This window comes from Bombina bombina, chromosome 6 (assembly GCF_027579735.1).
Source record: "Bombina bombina isolate aBomBom1 chromosome 6, aBomBom1.pri, whole genome shotgun sequence".
In the NCBI taxonomy this organism is placed as follows: Eukaryota; Metazoa; Chordata; class Amphibia; order Anura; family Bombinatoridae; genus Bombina; species Bombina bombina.
In genome coordinates this window covers 723,141,102-723,164,326 of record NC_069504.1, presented here as the reverse complement: position 1 = coordinate 723,164,326, position 23,225 = coordinate 723,141,102, and the positions used below count along the sequence as shown (strand labels likewise).

Here is a 23,225-nt window from a genome sequence, read left to right as displayed (position 1 = left end):
ACAGTCAAAAAAGTTTTTTTTTAAATATTTACACTACTGTTATAACAAATATGATTGGTGGCACTAGTTGGCAAGTGGGCCTGGCACACACGCTGGCAGGCAGGCAACTGCAATTAGATTACACTAGCAGACTGATGTTTCACAGTCAAAAAAGTTTTTTTTTAAATATTTACAATACTATTATAACAAATATGATTGGTGGCACTAGTTGGCAAGTGGGCCTGGCACACACGCTGGCAGGCAGGCAACTGCAATTAGATTACACTAGCAGACTGATGTAAAAGTTTTTTTTAAAAAAATTTACACTAATGCTACACCAGATATGACTGGTGGCACTGAGCAAGTAGGCACAGTATATGCTGTGAGCCTGACACACAGGCTGGCAGTGCCAGGCAGACAACTGCTATTAGATTACAAAGAAAAAAACAATGACTGATGTAGCCCTAAAAAGAGGCTTTTTGGGGTGCTGTCCTTACAGCAGAGATCAGATGAGTCCTTCAGGACTGTAGTGGACACTGAATACACTAGCCTAGCTATCAATTTCCCTATAAAATCAGCAGCAGCAGCACTATCCCTCCTCTCACTAAGAATGCAGGATCAGAATGAATCTAAAATGGCTGCTGTCCAGGAGCTGGGAGGGTCTGGGAGGGAGTGTCTGCTGCTGATTGGCTGAAATGTGTCTGCAGACTGTGAGATACAGGGTCAAAGTTTACTCAATGATGATGAATAGGGGCAGATCGAACATTGCATATGTTCGCCCGCCGCGGCGAACGCTAACAAGCTATAATCGCCGGGAACTGTTCTCCGGCGAACTTTTCACAACATCACTACTAAGGAGTAGATTGTCTCAGTCTCCCCCTCTCTCAGAGATATCAATCAATTCTAAGCCCATGAATCTAAGTCCCTCAACACTACTGTCATGACAGTCATAAAAGTGACGTGCCACACCACTATCTTTAATTTTCTCATTGAGTATGTCCCTTCTATGTTCTTTCATATGTTCCCTAAACTTATGATAGGTTTTTCCTACATAAAGGTGAGGGCACGAACAAGCTGCCATATAGATCACCCCCTCACTCCTACAGGTGATCTGCCCTTTCACTCTGTGTATCTGCTGAGTCTGAAGCAAATCTACCTCTAAGAAGATGTTTGCACATTTTACATCTACCACATGCATAGCATCCACTCTTTTGTTGTTTACCCAGCCATCCGCTTGTACCTTTATAATGGCTATGAACCAGTTTGTCCTTTAGGGAGGGGACTTGTCTAGCAGTAATAAGTGGATATATTTCCACAATTTTTTGAAGCTCATGATCAGCAGTGAGAATGTTTTAATGTTTAGTGAGTAGTGATCTCACTTACTCCCACCTATTGTTATAGGTGGTTATAAACCTAACCTCTGAGTTGACCTTTTGCTCTTTTTGCTGGTAAAGCAAACATTTATCTGGGTGTATCTCTTGCCCTTTTATAGCCATAGTTATTGACCTTCTGTGAATTACCCTCTTGATTTAAATCTAGTTTTTAGATGATCTGAAAAAAATCTTAAAACTAGTTTAATACGAGCAGTTCCTTTTTTGTTGCAGGAATTCCCTATTGGTATAGCATTCATTTGATGTCTAGGGTAATATCTGTTGGCCTCTAATAGTGTATTTGCTGATGTGTCCTTACGATATGTTTCTGTGCATAGAGATTATCACCTATCCTAGTCATTTTTAAATCAAGAAAGGACAGGGAGTCATAGCTCCATTCATAGGTAAACTTAAGGTTCCAATTATTAGAATTCAGATGTGCCATGAATTTGGAGAGGCTTTCAGAAGTCCCTTCCCATAGCATCAGCACGTCGTCAATAAAACAAATCCACAGTGCGATAGACTCTCCAAATTCATATTTCACATCCAAAATGGTGTGTGTCTCCCATCATATAAATATATATATATATATATATATATATTATATATATATATATATACTATATATATATATATATATACTGTATATATATATATATTTATATATATATATATATATATATATATATACAGTATATATATATATATATATATATATATATATATATATATATATATATATATATATTATATATATAGTTTTTCTAAAAGATAATCTAAATAAAAGTCTCAGAATATTGTATTTGTGAGTTCCAAATAGTAATATCCGTTGAAAATACTAATAAGTGCTTCTCCTTTTAACAGTCCTAAGTAATAACAAAAATGGATATGCTAAAGCACTTTTTGTTAGGCAGTACTGTTACATTTAATAGCAGGAGATATAAAATTAGAATATAGAAAAATGAAAACTAATATTGAAACAGAGAATGTTATTTATCAATATTTAACACTGCAGTAAAATAATGAAAAAAAAATGAGCATTACTTTTATGAAGAAATGAAAAGAATGCTGGAGAATATTATGCATTCTGCAATGAGAAAAAAAAGTTTAAGCCTAGATATAAATTTAATTAAAAACTAAAATTGGTATTAAAAGGATATTAAATCTCTTTTATTTTTGGGTAAAACCAAGCTTGCCCCGTGCTCCCAATAAGGGCTAGATTTCAAGTTGGAGTGCTAAATATTGCTTGCGTGCAAGCTATATAAGCACTCCACTCTGCAATACCAGCACACGATAATGTACACTGGTATTACAAGTAAATCGCAATGTGAGCACGAGCTTATGTTTGCATTGCTAGAAAGCGTTGCGCTCACCAGAGAGTGCTTACATAGGCTCCTATTGGAGCCTCGTTCGATGCCGTCAAAGACAAAGGGGGTAAGTACTGCAGCTATGGGCAGCATTTTTAAATATATATGTATATGAATATATACATATATTATGTATGTGTTAATATATGTATATACACATATTAACACATAAATATATATTTATATGTATATAAAAAAAAACGGCACTGAAAAGTGCCTTTACATTGTGGTCTGTGGGAACTGTGTGTTCCCATAGACCTCTATGTAAATATATATAAATATATATACCGTATATATATATATATATATATTATATATATATATATATATATATATATTATATATATATTATATATATATATATATATATACCGTATATATATTATATATATATATATACATATATACTTATATAAACATAACACAGAGTTCCCATAGACCACAATGTAAAGGCACTTTTCAGTGCCGTTATTTTTTTCTAGCACCCCACTCGCACCAACATTAAAGCCCCAAAACTGCCTAGTGCAGTTATTTTTTTATAAAAAAAATGTTTTGAAATTAAATAAAAAATATAATGCCCTCTATTTTGAGGGCATTTATGGCACTTTTAGAAAATTACTGTTACATTTAAGAGACTAATTGCTACTGCGAGCAATAAGCCACTTGTAATGGCTGGTTAATTATTGCGCGCCTGCAAAAGGGCACATTTGCCCATTTTCAGGTGTGCTGTAATTTAGCGCTCCACTTGTAATGTGTAATATCCTTTTAAGATATTTATGTTAAATGCATTGTTAAGTATAATTCTATATATTTCTATATTTTTATTCATAGACACCAGTCAAAAGGAGATGCTCAAACCCATAATGTATGTGTCTGATGATAAATATTATTTCGGTGGCCAGACGATCTGTATAAACTAACACCGCATGGGGAAGGCATATTGTGAAGTGAAGTACAAAAAGGAAACAGAATCCTGGGAGGTAACTAAATTGCAAACACATACAAGATTGGAATATAGATTAAAAAGAAATCAATATACTTCAATAATCAGATTAAATCCACAAACTATTCACCATTATTTAAAGAATATTTCTTATTATCAAAATGTCCATTGCCAGAGAGCTTTACAATTCCCAGGATCAAGGTTTTCCTACTTGAGCAGATCATTTACCAGCTAGGCCCCAATTTTGAGCGTTAGTTCTGTAAAATGATGCCTTGCCACTACCTATGATCTGAAAATGTTTTATTTTGATTTAATCTTAGTCTAATTAATTAATTAATTAATTAATTAATGAAAATCAATTATACATTAATAGGGTTCATAAACTCTATATTTCATTGAAGTCTGGTTGTGAGACAAATATGAGATAATTATTTTGTTGGGGGGTGTGGGGCAGAAAATTCCCAGAGCCTAGGCCAGCACAAAAAATAAAATACACTAGGCCTTGTGCTTGGAAAGATTGTTATTAGGGTTTTGGAATTCATAAAAAGGATGGGCCAAAAAAATAATATCTAAGGTAGCTTTGTCCGGTAGCACAAATAAATCAACTCAAGGGTTCCTACACTTTTAAAAAGAAAATTAATAAAACAAGAACTATATTAAGATATTAAAAATATGCCACTACAAATGCCTATTATGTAAAGTAATATGTAGTTAGGAAATGGCACTGCTCTATCAATTTAAATAGATTAAATTTTAAAATATCTGTAGATTATTTTAAATTTAGTCAATCACTAACTAAATTTAAAATATTAAAATTGTTTGAATATATAGTGGTATTCATATATAGATTATTGGAACAATTATGACAATTTATTATTTAAAATGGGAAACAGAGGCCGTAAAGTGAATTCTAGTTTGAAACTTGTACATCAAGAATAGGGGAAAGTACTGGAAGGTATTATAAAGGGTTATATTCAGAAGCACATAGAAGAAAACAAGATAACAAGTAGGAATCAGCTCAGTTTTAAGGGATATTTCTAAGCAAAAAATTTTGTTACCCAGGAAAAGTGAGAAACTTATAAAAAAATCAATGCAGATGATGTAGTTTTTTTTGTATGTAGCAAAGGCTATTGGTACAACAAATCTACATTCATACTGTAGATGCTCATAAGGTTCCCTGTTGTCTTGTTGTAATGGTAAAACAATGTTCATAATGTATTGATCATCACTTCACCTATCTTTCCCGAGCATATCATAGGTAGCATTCCTGTCATTTAACAGGTCATCTATAGTTGCTTTAAAGGGACAGGAAAACTCCAAAATTGTCTTTGATGATTTGGATAGAACACAACAATTTTAAACAACTCTCCATATACTTCAATGATCAAATTTGCTTTGTTATCTTGTTATCATTTGTTGAAGGAACATCATTGCACTCCTGGCAGCTAGCTTAACATATCTAGTTAGCCAATCAAACGAGACAAATGTGTGCAGGCACCAATCAGCAACTAGCTCCCACTAGTGTTGGGTATGTGTGTATACTTTTTCAACAAGGGTTACAAAGAGAAAGAAGCACATTCGAAAATAGAAGTGAATTTAAAAGTGTCTTAAAATGACATGCCAATCTAAATCATGCACGATAATTTTGACTTTCCTATCCCTTTAAGTGCCAGTTCATGAAATTGTACACATAATGAGAACTTTTTGTTACGAGGTTAAACAAATAAAACTGTGAAAAATTCAGAAACATGATTTAAAACTCAGTAAATGTTAATTTGTATACAGTAAGGGAAAAATATTTGCATGGCTGTTTTATTATAGTAAAGAAGTCCTCACTGGATTGAATGAAAGTTGTCTTTCAAACTTCCCAGGGCAAAACAAGGGGTGGACCAGGCATGCGTTTCAGGGGTGTATTCTGTGCTTTTCATGTAAAGCTCCCGCATGTAGCGTTAATATCGCCCCTAAAGAGAATCTCATCTTGCTTGTATGTCTATTTTAAAGCTGATTACTTTGTCTGATTTTTCTCTATCTTTTACTTTTTTAAAGTTTCCTTTAGTGCATATTTTTGTGTGTACTGATTTATGGAGGGTGTATTTTACCATTTTAATTGGTTTTGTAAGTGGATCTTGTTCTTTTTGGCAATAAATTAAAAGTTGCTTTACAACGTTGATTACAATGGAACTGCGCTCACAAATTCCTGCTGTAATAAGGGGTGGGTAAACATCTCTTAGAACAACATCATTTTCTTTTTGAATTGTATTTAATTTATGAAAATATAACACACTAATAATATATATTCATTGATAGCAAAAAAATGGAATGCATTAAATGTATTGTACTTTAAATGGCAATAAGGGAGTCTTCGCATGTATTAAAATACTATGTCCATTTCTCTTCTATATGTTTATGAATTGGCATTACTCAGTTTGAATAAGAGTAAAAGAAACAAAATTAAAAGGAAAATATGTGCTTGAAAGTTGAAATGAACATTTAGATTTGTAATTTTACATTATTAATTTATAAGCTAAAAACTTAATGGGACACTCATGTCAAATTAAAATTTTGAAAATAGAAGTAAATTTGAAAGTTCACTGGGTAAAACGTATACTAGTCTGCGATTGGCTGATGCCTGTCATATAATGCCAGGGCCAGAAAGTGGGAGAAAACAATAAATTTTACAGAAAATAAAATCTACTTCAGAGTAGGTGTTAAATCATTGTCTATTTATTATGCACCTGTTAATTATGCAAATCTACTGCATTGAGTGGTCCTTTAATTGACTGATGATATCATGATTATTCGACCCATTAGACCTATCAATGGTCTAACACCTTGTGTATTTTGTAATTTTTTTGTTTAGTATTAATTTAATTTCTAATAAATAAACCAGTGTTTGTAAACCAATGCTTTAAATTACTGGCCATCATCCATTCAATTCACATGTGCATTACTATATTCTATTTCATAGGATTCAACTTTAGGATCGTGCAAGTCATCATGGGGTATTATATCAGGGAGGTCTTTTGCTTCGAGGTACTAAATATGTGGCACGTATGAGAGTGAAGCCATGGATTAATGACCAAAATCTGGAGTAACTGGAGCTCAGAAATTCTATTAGCCCCCAGGAAGAAAGGTATAGATGATATTTATTAAAATATTTTTTGTGTTTTCCTTTAAGCAGTATATTTAGATTCTGAAAAGGAAAAAAGAGCATAAATGTACCTGATTACTTATTATTATTATTATTATTATCATTATTATGAGTGCATAAAGCTGCACATTTCATTTGTGGTACAATTAAAGGGATATGAAACTCAAAAATATCTTCCATCTAAAAGAGAGTAATTAAAAAATGTATTACAGAACATAATTGTACTTAATAATGCCCTTCCTGTTAATTTACTTTCAATTTAAAACAGATTTTTTAAAGCAAAATATATTTTAATAATAATAATTAGCTGTTCTTTCATGTAACATTTTAGGCACTATATCCCTTTAAAAATGTTGCAACTCAAGTTTATATTAGGTGAATATGTTATATCTGAGTAGATTACTACAGATTGCAGTGTTGCAATAAGAGGCAGTTAGCTTGTAGTAGAATATGGCTTGCAATGCAAATAAATAGTTGCATATTAGAACTCAATTTATCCATAAATAGAGCTCATAAAATTGTTGAGGTTGTGGTAAAAAGTTTCAGAGGAAAAGAGGGACGTATTAACAGGGATTAAGAAGAGAGAGACAAATACAGTGAAGAGAGAGAGAATGTGAAAGATAAAATGAATAAAGTAGAGATTGAAAAGGGATAGAGGCAGAAAAAAAAAGAAAGGCAACGTGAAGATAAAATGAGATGGAGAATGACAGAGGAAGAGAAAGAGAGAGAGGGAGAAAGAGAGGGAGAGAGAAGGAATGAAAGAAAGAAAGAAAGAAAGAAAGAAAGAAAGTGAGAGGGAGAGAAAGAAAGAAAGAAAGAAAGAAAGTGAGTGGGAGAGAGTGAAAGAAAGAAAGAAAGAAAGAAAGAAAGAAAGAAAGTGAGAGGGAGAGAGTGAAAGAAAGAAAGAAAGAAAGAAAGAAAGAAAGTGAGAGGGAGAGAGAGAAAGAAAGAAAGAAAGAAAGAAAGTGAGAGGGAGAGAAAGAAAGAAAGAAAGAAAGAAAGAAAGAAAGAAAGAAAGAAAGAAAGAAAGAAAGAAAGAAAGTGAGAGGGAGAGAAAGAAAGAAAGAAAGAAAGTGAGAGGGAGAGAGTGAAAGAAAGAAAGAAAGAAAGAAAGAAAGAAAGAAAGAAAGAAAGAAAGAAAGAAAGAAAGAAAGAAAGGGAGAGGGAGAGAGTGAAAGAAAGAAAGAAAGAAAGAAAGTGAGAGGGAGAGAGTGAAAGAAAGAAAGAAAGAAAGAAAGAAAGTGAGAGGGAGAGAGTGAAAGAAAGAAAGAAAGAAAGAAAGAAAGAAAGAAAGTGAGAGGGAGAGAGAGAAAGAAAGAAAGAAAGAAAGAAAGAAAAGAAAGAAAGAAAGAAGATAAGAAAGTGAGAGGAGAGAAAGAAAGTAAGTAAAGTGAGAGGGAGAGAGTGAAAGAAAGAAAGAAAGAAAGAAAGAAAGAAAGAAAGAAAGAAAGAAAGAAAGAAAGAAAGAAAGAAAGAAAGAAAGAAAGAGAGAGGGAGAGAGTGAAAGAAGAAAGAAAGAAGTGAGAGGGAGAGAGAGAAAGAAAGAAAGAAAGAAAGAAAGAAAGAAAGAAAGAAAGAAAGAAAGAAAGAAAGAAAGAAAGAAAGAAGAAGAAAGAAAGAAAGAAAGTGAGAGGGAGAGAAAGAAAGAAAGTGAGAGGGAGAGAGTGAAAGAAAGAAAGAAAGAAAGATAGAAAGAAGAAAGAAAGTGAGAGGGAGAGAGTGAAAGAAAGAAAGAAAGAAGATAGATAGATAGAAAGGAAAGAAAGAAAGAAAGAAAGAAAGAAAGAAAGAAGAAAGAAAGAAAGAAAGAAAGAAAAAAAAAGAAAGAAAGAAAGTGAGAGGGAGAGAGTGAAAGGGAGATGAAAAAAAAGATAAAGATGTAGAGAAGGGATATGAAAGAGATCCAGAAAGAGAAAAAAGTAAGAGAAGATGATGAGAAAGTATGAGAGGAATAACAAAAAAGTGAAAGCCAGAGTGAGTTTTGATTTAACTCCTTTTAACCAATAATATTGAAAAGGCAGTAATTCATGGGATAGATTTTCCAAGAGAGTTAGGGAGAAATAATGTAATAAGAATGAAAAAAAAAAGTAATTTGTATGGAAACAAAAATTATTGGGATGGGCCTAAGGCTATCTTGAGAGTTAATTTGGGAAGACTTGATGGGGCTTTTGTTGCTATCTGCTGCCAAATCTATGCTTCTTTGTACAATAAACAACTTTATTTTTATTTAAAAGGAAAATCTAGTGCAGATCCACTTTGTGAAAGCATTCAATAAAATTTTTGCACTGCTGATTGTCCAACTATAAGTGTTTAAACCCCCCAAAAAAGGGGTCAAGCACAAAGTTAGCCGGAAATTGCAGAAAACAGCCATTGAGTTGATTGGCACAAGCAGTTGCACGACCCGCCAATCACTGGATGCGTGCAGAGGTTAAACACATGGACTTGGAACGTCAATACTACAAAAATGGCATGTTCTATCAAATTAGAGCATGTAGATTTTGCACTATGTCCTTTTAATTAATTTGTGCCAAGCATTGTTGCAATTTATTTTATTTGTTTTAGCAACAATCCATAAATTAATCTAATTACAGTTCTAAATATTTATGTTTCTCTACATAAAATTTAAGTGAAATTATCGGATGAAGCCAAGCCACAAAATCTGCGCTGTTCAAATTTTACATGTACCTGGGAAATAAGGTTGGAAGTAAAGAGTTCTGTCTCCTTCAGTCTTTTCTACAAGCAAAATCAAACTGACCAGTAAGTTACATCTAAGACAATGTGCGCGTGTGATATGGCTGCTTCTGCAGACAAGCATGTGACTTACTTGACTACAGTATATTACGTTTACAGATAAATATGTTATTGTTAATATATTAAACCCCAAAACTTGCTATCATAAACATAGAACATAGCAAAAATATTTAATAATTTTGCATGAAACTTATTTCACAGTTAAGAACTCTGACCCTTCTCAGTTTTATAAAATGTAATCACTGACTGGCCAATCAATAAGCAGGACAAGAGATTGGTAAAGCAATGCTTGGGATGACATGACCATTACAGCATAACAAGTAAAAGTAACACGACTAACAAATATTTTCACGTTTACGTCCTATTTATGGCCAGTGGTGTGCTCATTATAGCTCAGGTCGTCATAAGCAATATCACTGGACCACACTAACATTAGCATGAAACTTGATATTACAGCTCCATGGTAAATCCCATTTACCAGAGAAGAGATAACATGTCCGACATTGCTCTAGAGCAACCTATACTTTCAATGGTTGTGACTGTGCTAAATAGCGCTGGTATTACAAGTTGAAAGTTACAGGTTATGCTCGAGCGAAAGCCAAAACTGAGCTAGAATATTTAGCACAACTTGAGACCTGAAGTAAGGTGTAAGGGTTAAACATTTTTTTTTTTTACAAAACACATCAAAAACATATTAAAATAAAATATTACACCCGTATACACAATTTTTGATTTAAAATATATATATATATATATATATATATAACTTTCAATTGATAAAAAGGTTTTAAAAGGTTAAAAGGGATATGGTATATAGCAAGGTGTTTGACTGGAAAGGGCTCCAATTTGTGTATGTGTGTATATAAATATAAATAAATAAATATATATATATATATATATATATATATATATATATATATATATATATATATATATATATATTTCAACAGAGCACACTCTCACCATCAAATACAAAAATAACTGGTTGAAGACAAATCACTACATGCAACTCTATGTTGCAGGAATTCAGGCATCCTCACACCAACCGGGACATTTCCTATTAAGTACTACCTCACATGTACCACTACATTTGTTATCTATCTATTCAGCTGTGTATGGGACAAGTTCTATGTGGGTAGGACCAGTGATACAATTAGAACTAGAATCATCATTGCCACACTATATGCACTGCTATAAAGAATCAAACTAGTGACCAACCAGCAGCTAGACACTTTATGGAAATGGGGTCACAATATAGAGACCTGAGATTCATATTGATAGATCATGTTCCCTCCTTAGGAGAGGGGGTAATAGGGACCAAAGATTATTATTACAACTAGAGTCTAAGTGGATATTCAAATAAATATGGTATATCCATATGGATTAAATCACAAGATTGATTGATTGGCACAGTTGTCTCTAGTAGCAGGTTGCTGTTGGCACTAGTACTTCCATTAGAGTAACACTTGATGTTATGTTTTGTTAGATTGTTGTGAGTTTAAGATTACTTTTGGGTGGAACCAAATAGATTTATATACTAGTATACTGGAATGTTTGTAGTCTTTGGTGTTTTTTTTTTGTTTGTTTTTTTCTCTACTTATTTTTTTCTTTACTTATCATTTTTTCTTTTCTTATTTATTTATATTATTATTAGTAATGTTTTTTTGTTACATTATACTTTTTATGAATGATAAGAGATGTAGGAGTAGGGACATTCAAGTAATAAGAGATGACATTTTACTAGCTATACCCACGTTGATGCAAATCACATGAATTGTAAAGGTGAGGCTGACCTTATGTGTAGCCGTCTCCTTCATGTGGACTGGTGCCTCATGGTCTTGTAGGGATGACATGATCAGTAAAAGTAGAGGATTCTTTGATGTTTACAATAATGCCTAATAGTGATGGATTTGCTTTTGTTATCATTAAATCATGTGTACTTATGTATGTGTACGGATGTCCAATTAGTTTAGTATAATTCCCATTAGCCACGCCCTCAATGACGCCCATGTCCTGGAATGGAATAGGTGCGGTGAGTTGGTTTGCAGCCACCTCCATTGGGTGGGTTGGCATCTTGTGTTAAAGCTGACGGTGAAGCTTTTGATTTATGATGGACACATAAAGTAAGTTTCTTTATACAGATTGCTATCACAGTACAAATGCATTATGTTCTGAGGTTGTTATATTGAGGGGAATGACCAGGTTTATTGCCTGGCTCAGAAATAATATTAAGAGACACCCAGAAGTGCTTAGTATTTAGAAACTAGGAATTACAGGCATTGTATATAGCAGTGTGCTTGTCAATTAAGGGAATATGTTAGAATACATTTATAAACAGCAGTGTGCTTGTCAATTAAGAGAATATGTTAAAATACATTTATAAACACACATGCTAGCTATTTGATACACTAGAGGATATACATAAACAACATGAAATACAATCCTGACTTGGACATCAGGGTAGACTACCCTAGTCCACAGTGACCATGGGATTATTCTGCCCATTCTTCTGGTCACTGCTCTAACTAGTGCTAATCACGATATCGGGCTGGAAGTTTCACCACCCTTCCACTTGATGTCATTTTACATGAACTGTCCTCTGATACAGAAGAAGGTGATTGAGAGTCTGTTGAAAGCAAAGAAGTATCCCCGCTGTGATCTTGCTGAGAGGAAGGCACCCCTCTTTAAACAGGGGATCCCACCGGCAGTGGTACTGAGGCATCCAGTCCCAAACTCTCAGGTACTGCCTGAAGATGTTTTCGATTTCGACGTGTGACTGTCCCTCCATCAGTAAGGACTACATAAGACCTTGGTTCTGGAGAGCGTCCAATTACCGTAGCAGTCGTCTTCCATTTCTTCTCATCATCCAGTTTAACTCTGACACTTTGCCCCACATTCAGCTCCTGCAAGGGCCCCACAGAGTGATTCCTGTCGTAGAAGAATCGCTAGCCCCTTTTAGCCTCTTCATCCCTCCTAAGGACCTCGTGCCGAGGAACAGAGCTAGTTGGCTGGAAGACACCCACAGAGGGTAAAGTGGTGAGAATCTGATGTCCTAGCATCAGCTGTGCCTGGCTAAAACCTGTGGCTTGAATGGGAGTCACCCTATAGGACAAGAGGGCTAGGTACGGCTCAAATTGCTTCAAAATGAAGTTTGTTTGAACTGCCCTTTCAGCCATTCCATTGGCCTGCAGGTAATGTGGGCTCAACGTAGAATGGACAAAATCATATTCACTGCTGAAAGAACTGAACTCTGTGGAAGCAAATTGCATTCCGTTATCACTCACTAACTCCATTGGTATGCCCCACCGGGCAAACAAGCTCTTGAGATGAGTGATAACAGCTTGTATTCAAGGGTATAATCTCCAAATATCTGGAATAGTAGTCAATAACGACTAAGTACTTTTTCCCATGCAGTTCGCACAAATCAGCAGCTATTTTCTGCCACGGGCCAGCATGCAGCGATGTAGAAATCAAGGGATCTCTTCTCTGAGTAGGCCGGTGTTCCCGGCAAAAGGCACATTTTGACACATGGCTTGCGATGTCAGAACTGACCCCAGGCCACCATACTGCCGTAGCTGCCCTTTCTCTGCACTTTGTAATGCCCAAGTGGCCATCATGAATCCTGCTTAACATCTCCTGCCTCATGCTAACAGGAATAACAATGTGGTCCTGGAACAGCACCAACCCATCCAGTTCCGTGAGCTGCGACCTTTCTGACTGGTAAGAACTTAAAGACATCCAGGATACCCGGCTCTCGGGCCAACCTTCTTTTATGTACTTTATAACTTCTTGAAGGTCAGTATCTAAATATGTCTCCTTTCTTATTTGCTCTAGCTTCCCTGACAAAATGGATTTGGATGCAAGAACTGAATCTACATACACTTTCACATCTGATTCAGTTGAAGATTCTTCAGCAGCAGCCAGTGGGAGCCTGGAAAGTGTATCTGCCACTGCCAGTTGTTTCCCTGGAACATGCGCTGCCTGAATGTTGAACCTGAGCAGCCTCATCAGAAGTCTCTAGCATCTTAGGGGTTGTTTTGTCAATATCATAGGAGTTGATTAGAGGGACTAGCGGTTTATGGTCAGGTTTCCAGACTAAATTGCTCTAAACCCACTAGTAACGCTGGAAACGCTCACAGGCCCAAACTGCAGCCAGGCACTATTTCTTAATTTGGGCGTATTTTGACTCAGCAGCCGTCAGTGTACGGGAACAGTAGACGATGGGCTGTAGTTTGTTCTCATTCAACTGCAGGAGGGCGGCCCCTAACCCGTAACTGCTCACATCAGCACTAACCACATTATTTTTAGAAAGGTTGTAGAACCCCAACACTCTGGCAGACCCCAGAAGGGACTTGACCTGCACAAAAGATTCTTCCTGTGAAGGTCCCCAGACCCAGGCAACATCTTTCTTTAACAACTCTGTGATAGGGTGTAGTATTGTAGATAAATCTGGAAGGAACCTGCCCACATATTTCACAAGGCCCAATATTTGTCTCAGCTCATGTACATCAGAAGGACTTTTCATCTGTTCAATAGCAAGGATTTTATCAGGGTCCGGCTTGATGTCATCCCCATTGATAATATGCCCAAAGTAACATAACTCTGCCTTCCTAAAATAGCATTTCTCCTTATTTAATTTCAGCCCGGACTCTTTAATGGTCTGCAGCACACAGCTCAATCACTGATCATGTTCTTTCAATGTAGACCCATACACCAAAATGTCATCCATGATGACTGCCGTGCCCTTGTGGTCCCTTAGAAGAGAACTAATCTCTCTTTGAAAGATTTCAGGAGCAGAGGATATCCCGAAGGTGAGTCTGCAGAAGCAAAACTGACCTACCGGTGTAATGTATGTAGTCAGTTTGTGGCACTTTGGATCTAGAGGTATCTGCCAGAAGCGGCTGGAAGCATCCAGTGTAGAGAAGAACTTCGCCCCAGCCAATTTCGGAGCTATGTCTTCAAGTGTCGGCAGCACATATCTCTCTCTCTCTTCACCGCCTCATTCAGCCTTTTCAAGTCTACGCAGATGCATACCTTCCCGTTTTTCTTCGCAACAGGCACAATGGGGGCACACCAGTCAGTTGCTTCAACAATCTCTTCAATAACTCCCATATTCTTAATACGCAGAAGTCCCTTCTCCACTTGAGGCATGAGCGGGAACGGAATTCTACGAGGAGTGGTAATGCTGTATGGGACTGCGTCACCTTTAAGTGATATTCGGACTGGGTTGCAATTCAGTAGGCCCAATTCACCAAACATGTCTTCTGAAATCTCATTCACTCTGGCGACCAGGCCCAAATCACAGGCTGCCTTTTCTGCTCAATAGGTTGTTATTAACACACTGACCTCAAATCACATGAACCCACATGGTGAATTTCCTCTGCTTGTACTCGCAACTGGCAAGAAATTCCCCCGCACAATCGATGCGGCCACCAGGACTATGAACTTTTGTTGTAACTTTCGCCAGCTGAGGCTGTTGAGGCAGTTTTATGAATGCTGTAAGGGACATAACAGTGATGTCTGCTCCTGTGTCAATCTTAAAGGCAACTTTGGCTCCCATTACAGTAAGAGTAACCCGCCAATCTTCATCTGAACTAGACCGTTCAACAACGGACCCTACAAAGGACACTTCTTGACCCTCCTGGTAACTATCCACCTACATCTCCTTAATGTATTCAGTTTTACACGCCACTTCAAAATGGCCCATTCGGTTTCATTTTCTACATCTTTTGTCTTTAGCAGGGCATGCGACACTCTGATCATGGGTACGGTTACACCGCGTGCAGCGAGCATGCTGCGCCCATCCACTTCTGGGCCTATCTGTTGCCCTTGGTCTACCGCTCACACTGTGCCTTTCACTAGCAGCTCTCCTGAACTGCTGCAGTTCATCCACAATACTCTCGGACCTCAGATCAGCACTTTTCTTTTTAACCAGTTCAATCTGGCAGGCCATCCTAATAGCCCCATCCAATGTTAAATCAGCCTCCAACTGTAGCTTCAGTGAGACTTCAGCATCTGCAATTCCTAAAACTATTCTGTCTCTGATTTGCTCCTCTTTAGCAACACCAAACTCACAGAATTCAGCTAGTTCATACAGGCTGCGTACAAATGACTACACAGATTCTCCCACACGCTGAGCACGTTTGTGTGAAAACAAGCTCTCTCATGAATCACATTTCTTTTGGGCACAAAGTGAGCACTGAGTTTGTTCATAACTATTTCAAAGTCAAATTCTTCCCCTTCTTGGAAAGTAAAGGCATTGAACACTGGCTCCACATCTTTCCCCATAGAGTATAAAGAGAGATAACTTATACTTCCCTACTCTCCTTGCCCAGCTTGGAAGCACTCCGGAAGCGCTGAAACCGCTGACGCCAAGTGGGCCAAGCTGCAGGCTGAGAGAAATCAAAAGGCTCAGGTGGGGTAAACCGACATCGGAAACAGAAGTGCAGGCAAGTACTTCTGATACCACAGCATAGAAGGTACAACACTATTTTATTGCAGAGCATAGAAGTATACAGCTTGTACAATACATCTAACATGGTAACTGCGACATAGACAATCAATCCCCTAAACCACTCCCCCCATCCGGTGACGTCACTTCCCACTCTCATCACAGTATACTTTTTTTGTTTTGTTTACAATAAAGCACATTTGAAAATCCAGAGCGTGCATGCCTGTCGTGGAATATATATATACAGTATATATATATATATATGCATGTGTGTTTGTATACATGTCTATATTTGAGTATACATGTGTATTTGTGTGTTTATAGGTGTAAGTATGTCTGTGCACTTATACATTCTTATATAGACATATAAGACATATAAAATCCCACACACACACAAACACACACACACATATATATGTATATATATATATATATATATATATATATATATACATATATATATATATATATATATATATATATATATATATATATATATATATATATATATATATATATATATATATATATATATATAAAATACCTGGAAACATGCAATATAAATTTTAATATTGAATGTGTTTTTATAGAAATACTTTACATTCCTATGTTCTTCACTTAGAAAAAAATACTTTTTATTTTTAAATATATATATATATATATATATATATATATATATATATATATATATATATATATATATGTATCTATATCTATATATTCATATAGATATATAGATGTAGATACATATATTTTTTTTTAAATCACACACATATATATATATATATATTTCAAAATAAAAATAATATTCTATGTGAAGAACATAGGAATGCAAAGTATTTGTAATGCACCTAAGGCTTTAGCGCAGTTGATCTAGCTTGCAAGTTATAACTATTTTTTTTGTAGTGCACCCCATAGAAATCTTGAAAATTGCTTGCCTGAGTCTTTTGCATAACATTTTACTTTCAACTTGCAATAACAGTGCTACTTTTTTTATTTTGAGCATGCCACTTGTACTCTGGTCCTTCATGAAGTGTTTTTAATGTTCAAGAACTTATCTAATTAATATACACGTTAACATGAGTTCAGTTACCTTCATGATTATCTACTGTATGTTTTTCTTTTCTTTACCTCTCTCTACTCATTTCTTATGTTAAATATTTCATTTTAATCTTGTTTTTGACTTACATAGAGATAGAAGCAAGAGTTCTTTTAATTTGTTAAAACATGAGACTACCATCATCACTAAAAATAATATAGCGGTTTATCTTTTACAGGGAACTAGAGTATTCGCCAAGTTGTCTAGAGGAAGATGTCAACATCCCATATGTTTCATGTCACTGCAGCATCCCACCTACAGAGTTGCATCTCCAAGAGTCTTCTATTGTGACTGTCAGACCGAAACAGGGAAACATAACCTTACAAAGCTGCTTTTACAGTTAGTTAATTAATAATCTTAGACATTTTGGCAAAATTCTCCTCATTGGCTTAACTCCTTAGAAGACTGTAACTAATTTAGTTTAACTGCTTGACTAAGAAGCTTTCTTGTAGTAATTGTATCCAATTTGACCCTTCCCAGTTTGACTCAAATATTCACCCAATGACAAAAAAATGTTTTCCTATGCATCAGCACCCACAAGTGTCATGATCAATTATGTATTAGGACACTTATTAACAGCATCATTTTTTAATAACCTGCCACTCTTAGCACAGAACCTAACACTGTTATAAGAAACATTATATTATTACTATTATTATTATTATTATTATTATTATTTATTAGTAAAACATCAAAAGATTCCCCAGCTCTATAAACAGAGGTACATGATATAATAGTAACATTTACAAAAGACAATAATAGCCAGATGAATATGTAGAAGGCCCTGTGCATGTGTTGCCAACTGCTATAGATCAGCTTGCAAGTGCTACACTACAGAAATAATTAAAAATACAAATAAAAGTTATAAATAAAATTTAAATAGTTTGGTTTGTGGGGCCAAACTGGGTACTGGCAGACAGCTGCCAGTACCCAAGATGGCGGAAATTAGGTAGGGGAGAGGGTTAGAGAGCTGGAGGAGGGGATCAGGGAGGTTGGTGCTAAGGCAGGCGTCCATCACAACTAAAATATTTTATAATTTTTATTTAAAAAAAAAAAAAAAAAAACCTCTTTTATTTAATACTGGCAGACTTTCTGCCAGTACTTAAGATGGCGGTAACAATTGTGGGGTGGGGGGAGGGAAGAGAGCTGTTTGGGAGGGATCAGGGAGTGGGATGTGTCAGGTGGGAGGCTGATCTCTAAAATTAACCCTGCAAGCTCCCTACAAGCTACCTAATTTAACCCCTTCACTGCTGGGCATAATTCACGTGTGGTGCGCAGCAGCATTTAGCGGCCTTCTAATTACCAAAAAGCAACGCCAAAGCCATATAAGTCTGCTATTTCTGAACAAAGGGGATCCCAGAGAAGCTTTTACAACAATTTCTGCCATAATAGCACAAGCTGTTTGTAAATAATTTCAGTGAGAAACCTAAAATTGTGAAAAATGTAAAGTTTTTTTTTTTATTTGCTCGCATTTGGCGGTGAAATGGTGGCATAAAATATACCAAAATGGGCCTAGATCAATACTTGGGGTTGTCTACTACACTACACTAAAGCTAAAATTAACCCTACAAGCTCCCTAATTAACCCCTTCACTCCTGGGCATAAAACATGTGTGGTGCGCAGCGGCATTTAGCGGCCTTCTAATTACCAAAAAGCAAACACAGAGCCATATGAGTCTGTTATTTCTGAAAAAGGGGATCCCAGAGAAGCATTTACAACCATTTGTGCCATTATTGCAGAAGCTGTTTGTAAATAATTTCAGTGGGAAACCTAAAGTTTTTGACAAAATTTGTGAAAAAGTGAACTTTTTTTTTTTTTATCGCATTTGGCGGTGAAATGGTGGCATAAAATATACCAAAATGGGCCTAGATCAATACTTTGGGATGTATTCTAAAAAAAAATATACATGTCAAGGGATATTCAGGTATTCCTGACAGATATCAGTGTCCCAATGTAACTAGCGCCCATTTTGAAAAAAAGTGGTTTGGAAATAGCAAAGTGCTACTTGTATTTATTGCCCCATAAATTGCAAAAAAAGCAAAGAACATGTAAACATTGGGTATTTCTAAACTCAGGACAAAATTTATAAACTATTTAGCATGGGTGTTTTATGGTGATTGTAGATGTGTAACAGATTTTGGGGGTCAAAGTTAGAAAAAGTGTGTTTTTTTTTCCATTTTTTCCTCATATTTTATCTTTTTTTTTTAGTAAATTATAAGATATGATGAAAATAATGGTATCTTTAGAAAGTCCATTTAATGGTGAGAAAAACTGTATATAATATGTGTGGGTGCAGTAAACGAGTAAGAGGAAAATTACAGCTAAACGCAAACACCGCAGAAATTTAAAAATAGCCATTGTCATTAAGGGTAAGAAAATTGAAAAATGGTCCGGTCATTAAGGGGTTAAACTTTGAAAGTTAAATTCATTTCAGAAGCTTTGCACTCTAAAGGTGTTTTAAAAATAACTTTTTTAAAATGTGATTAAAATATACACTCATGACATTGCTCTTTTACACCTGACGCATTTCACACTAGAAAGTGCTTAGTCATAGATAATCAAAGAAGAACATTTCACAAGATTGGGGCCAATGTGGAGAAGTCCTGTAGATGGGAATGTGAGCAAGTAGAGAGAGGAGAGATGTAGGTATTGGGCAAAAGAAAGTGGGTAAGTGGGAGAGTGTCTGAAGAAGAAGAGCTGATATATAGAAGTGTGCAATGTCATTATTGTTAAGGTCGGATTTTAAATCTCATTCTGGAGGCTAGAGGAAGCCAGTGAAGGGATTAACAAAGCAGTGCAGCAGATTATGAGCAATATGTAAGGAAAATCAGCCTGGCAGAGACATTCATTATGAACTGTAAAGGGAACAGGTGGAAACTTTAAAAACCAGGGAGGTTGGATTTGCAAAAGTCAAGGCAGAATACAATGAGAGGAATTGTGGTTTTGTTTTTTGCAAAAAGGTGGCAAGTTTTGGAGATGATTGAACGTCAAGTGTGATCCCAAGGCAACATGGATGATGAGTTGTAGTAAGGATGATTAGAAATTATTAATGCATAGCATGTGACTCATATATACCTTGTTCTGTTTCAGTTAAGTTTGCACCAAGGAATCTAACATTACAAGTAAGAGACCAGGGGGAAGAGTACCTAGCCACTTGGAACACTGAGAGGTTACGTAGTGCAACATTTCGCTATGAGGTTTGCTATGGAGAAGGCAATGCATCATTGATAGAGGTAATTGTTGTTAATTCTGTTTAATTAGAAATGCATATTACTTTACTAAATTAATATTAGAAAAATAATTGAATAGTGAGAATCTGACAAAATATTATGTATAGTTAGAAATATTAAAGACGTTTTTTTACATATGCAGTGTATTATTATCAGTTAAGCAATACATTATAAAACATTTGAATACAAATAAATGTTTTTAAGTTATTTAAAAGGAAAAGTGAGCAAAATAAATAATGAAAATACATTACATTTTTTTTAACTTTTAATAATTTAAGATTCCATGGTTGATTAAATGATGACTTTATTGACAATTTACATTATTCATATGATGACTATAGGAGTATTATTTATTTTTGTCTTTGATTTTAATGCAGTATCATATTCTTCATGCTGAACAAATGTAATAAACTGTATTTAGGGTAGTAAATCAGTATATAATAAATATGAATTGCTAAGTGATAGTGAAAAAAAAAATATATAATGTATAATGATGATCAGAGGAAAGCTCTTACAAAAAAATCCTTACAATTATTTTCTTATATTAATATATCAGGTAAAAATAATTTCATGAACAAAAAACATTGAAAAACTATTGTACAAATAATTTTATAGTTGGTATTGATATTGTAACTCTGATTATATAATTACTAGGGATGTGCATTCAGTTGATTCAGTCACAAACAAAAGGGGAAGACAGTGGCAGCCAGCGGTATTTGGGTCTTTTTGGAGCTGGATTTCTGCTTTTTAAAAGGACTAGATTATGAGTGGAACAAAATATATCGCTTTCACTTGCACGTTAAGTTCTCTAGATGGATGCTTTTTTTGCGTGTCGGGTAGCTTGCTTACTACAAGTTGAAAGTAAAAGGTTTTCACATGAGCACTAATCCAAAGTGCACAAAAAGACAAACTTCGAATATTGCAACCGTGTTAGCGTATTTCCTCATAGGCTTCAATTGAGTCCGAAAACTGGAATAAAACACCCTTACTCATGTGCAAACCCAATAGCCTTTAACCAAGTGAGCTAACCCGACTTAAAATATGAATATTTCCCATTGCAATGTTTTTCACATAGAATGTCTTCTATTTATTGATAAATACACATTTCTATATATATATGATGTTTTTTGTAAAATATATATCTATACCTATATAATTATAGATGATTATATATAGGTATAAATATATACAAATATAATATATATATATATATATATATATATATATATATATATATGTATATATATATATATATATATATTTATATATATATATATATATATATATATATATATATATATATATATATATATATATATATATATATATATATAGGAATATCTATTTAAAAATATATATCCCTATGTGAAGAACTTTGGAATGTGACATATTTACAGTGAATACACAGTTAAACTCTTTATTAAATATTAATATTGGATCATTATGATTTTTCATGTTTTCAGCTACTTGACTGCAAAGGGCTCCAATTCACTATATATATATATATATTTATATATATATATATATATATATATATATATATATATATATATATATATATACATATACATACGTATATATATATATATATATATATATATATATATATATATATATATATATATATATATATATATATATATATATATATATATATATATATATATATTCATTCATTAGAATTATGGTGGAAATAAAAGTAAATCAATAAAAATCTAGGCAAGTATCCCCACTTGCCTTTACCCAGTAAAACTCCATATACATTGTTACTAATTCACAAGTGGATTCTGGGTACAATATGCAAATTAGATATGCAACATCTCAAACTTACCTACCAGCAATCAGTAATCTAACTACTACTGATGAGTTATAAGAACGAAACTGCTGAGTGTTAACACAGTATTTGCATATCTTACCCAGAATTTCCTCCCTCTCTCTTTCTCTCTCTCACTCTCTCTCTCTCTCTCTCTCTCTCACACCTCTCTCTCACACTCTCTCTCACTCTCACTCTCTCTCACACATCAGGCTCCAACAAGAGTCGAATGCCACTGGCAGCCGGCATATTACCCATTTGTTCACGGCTGAATAGACCGAATACACATCCCTTAAAATTACAGGGACATGAAACATTTTGAGATTGCATTTTTTTACTACACATAATTAAACTTTTTTTGTATGACAAAGGCGCTTTAGTGTCACTATTCCTTTTAGTTATCTCTTGAAATTATGGGTTTTCAAATCCATGAAAACAAATTTAAGTGTGTAGTCCAGCCTGCAATAAATGCTCAAAATAAGATAAGTGGTGGTGGTAGTTTTGCTATTGAAAAAAGAGTTGAAGCAAAAAAAAAGGGTTAATGTATTCAGAATGTTTTCACATGTGACTAGTTTATTATTTTTTTGCAAGACGGCAAAAAAAGTCTAATTACTAAGCATCTCATGTGCCTTTAAAAAAGACGGTATTTATTTCTATATTGATAGAACCCAAATGTACACTGCATCTACATAGTTGACCATAAATAATTATTGGCAGCAGTTAAGCTTTAATTTTTCTTTTTTTATACTTTTTTATTGAGGCAAAGAAACAAGCTTGACAGGCAAAGCAAATAGTATCAGATAGTATAATGATACACCAACATATGTATATATATATATATATATATATATACTGTTAATGTAATGCAATCCAAATCAGGAGAATTAACAAAATCACAAATAACATCACATGGTTTCTATAGAACTAAATAACTGCATATATTGTTATTGTTAAATATAAATGAAATGAATGGAAAACACAATAATAAGTTAACCTTGGAATTCAAATTTTTGTCATAAAACAAAATACCCAAATATACTTAAGATGATAAAGAAGAGACAACCCCAACTG

General features: G+C 34.6%; 1 protein-coding gene and 1 long non-coding RNA gene across 4 annotated transcripts in view; one reads left to right on the top strand and one right to left on the bottom strand.

Annotated features, from left to right (window-relative positions):
* Positions 1–23,225, top strand: part of LOC128663544 (cytokine receptor common subunit beta) — a 214,123-nt gene that overhangs the window by 66,746 nt on the left and 124,152 nt on the right. For all 3 annotated transcript variants that reach the window (XM_053717921.1, XM_053717922.1, XM_053717920.1), the window contains 5 exons: positions 3,548–3,696; positions 6,628–6,792; positions 9,438–9,567; positions 17,290–17,450; positions 20,202–20,344. In XM_053717921.1, coding sequence (XP_053573896.1) covers positions 6,735–6,792; positions 9,438–9,567; positions 17,290–17,450; positions 20,202–20,344 — 492 coding nt within the window. In that variant the 5' untranslated portion in view covers positions 3,548–3,696; positions 6,628–6,734. The remainder of the gene's footprint in view (positions 1–3,547; positions 3,697–6,627; positions 6,793–9,437; positions 9,568–17,289; positions 17,451–20,201; positions 20,345–23,225) is intronic.
* The window catches only part of LOC128663545 (uncharacterized), a 147,223-nt gene that overhangs the window by 66,768 nt on the left and 57,230 nt on the right, over positions 1–23,225 (bottom strand). The window lies entirely within an intron of this gene.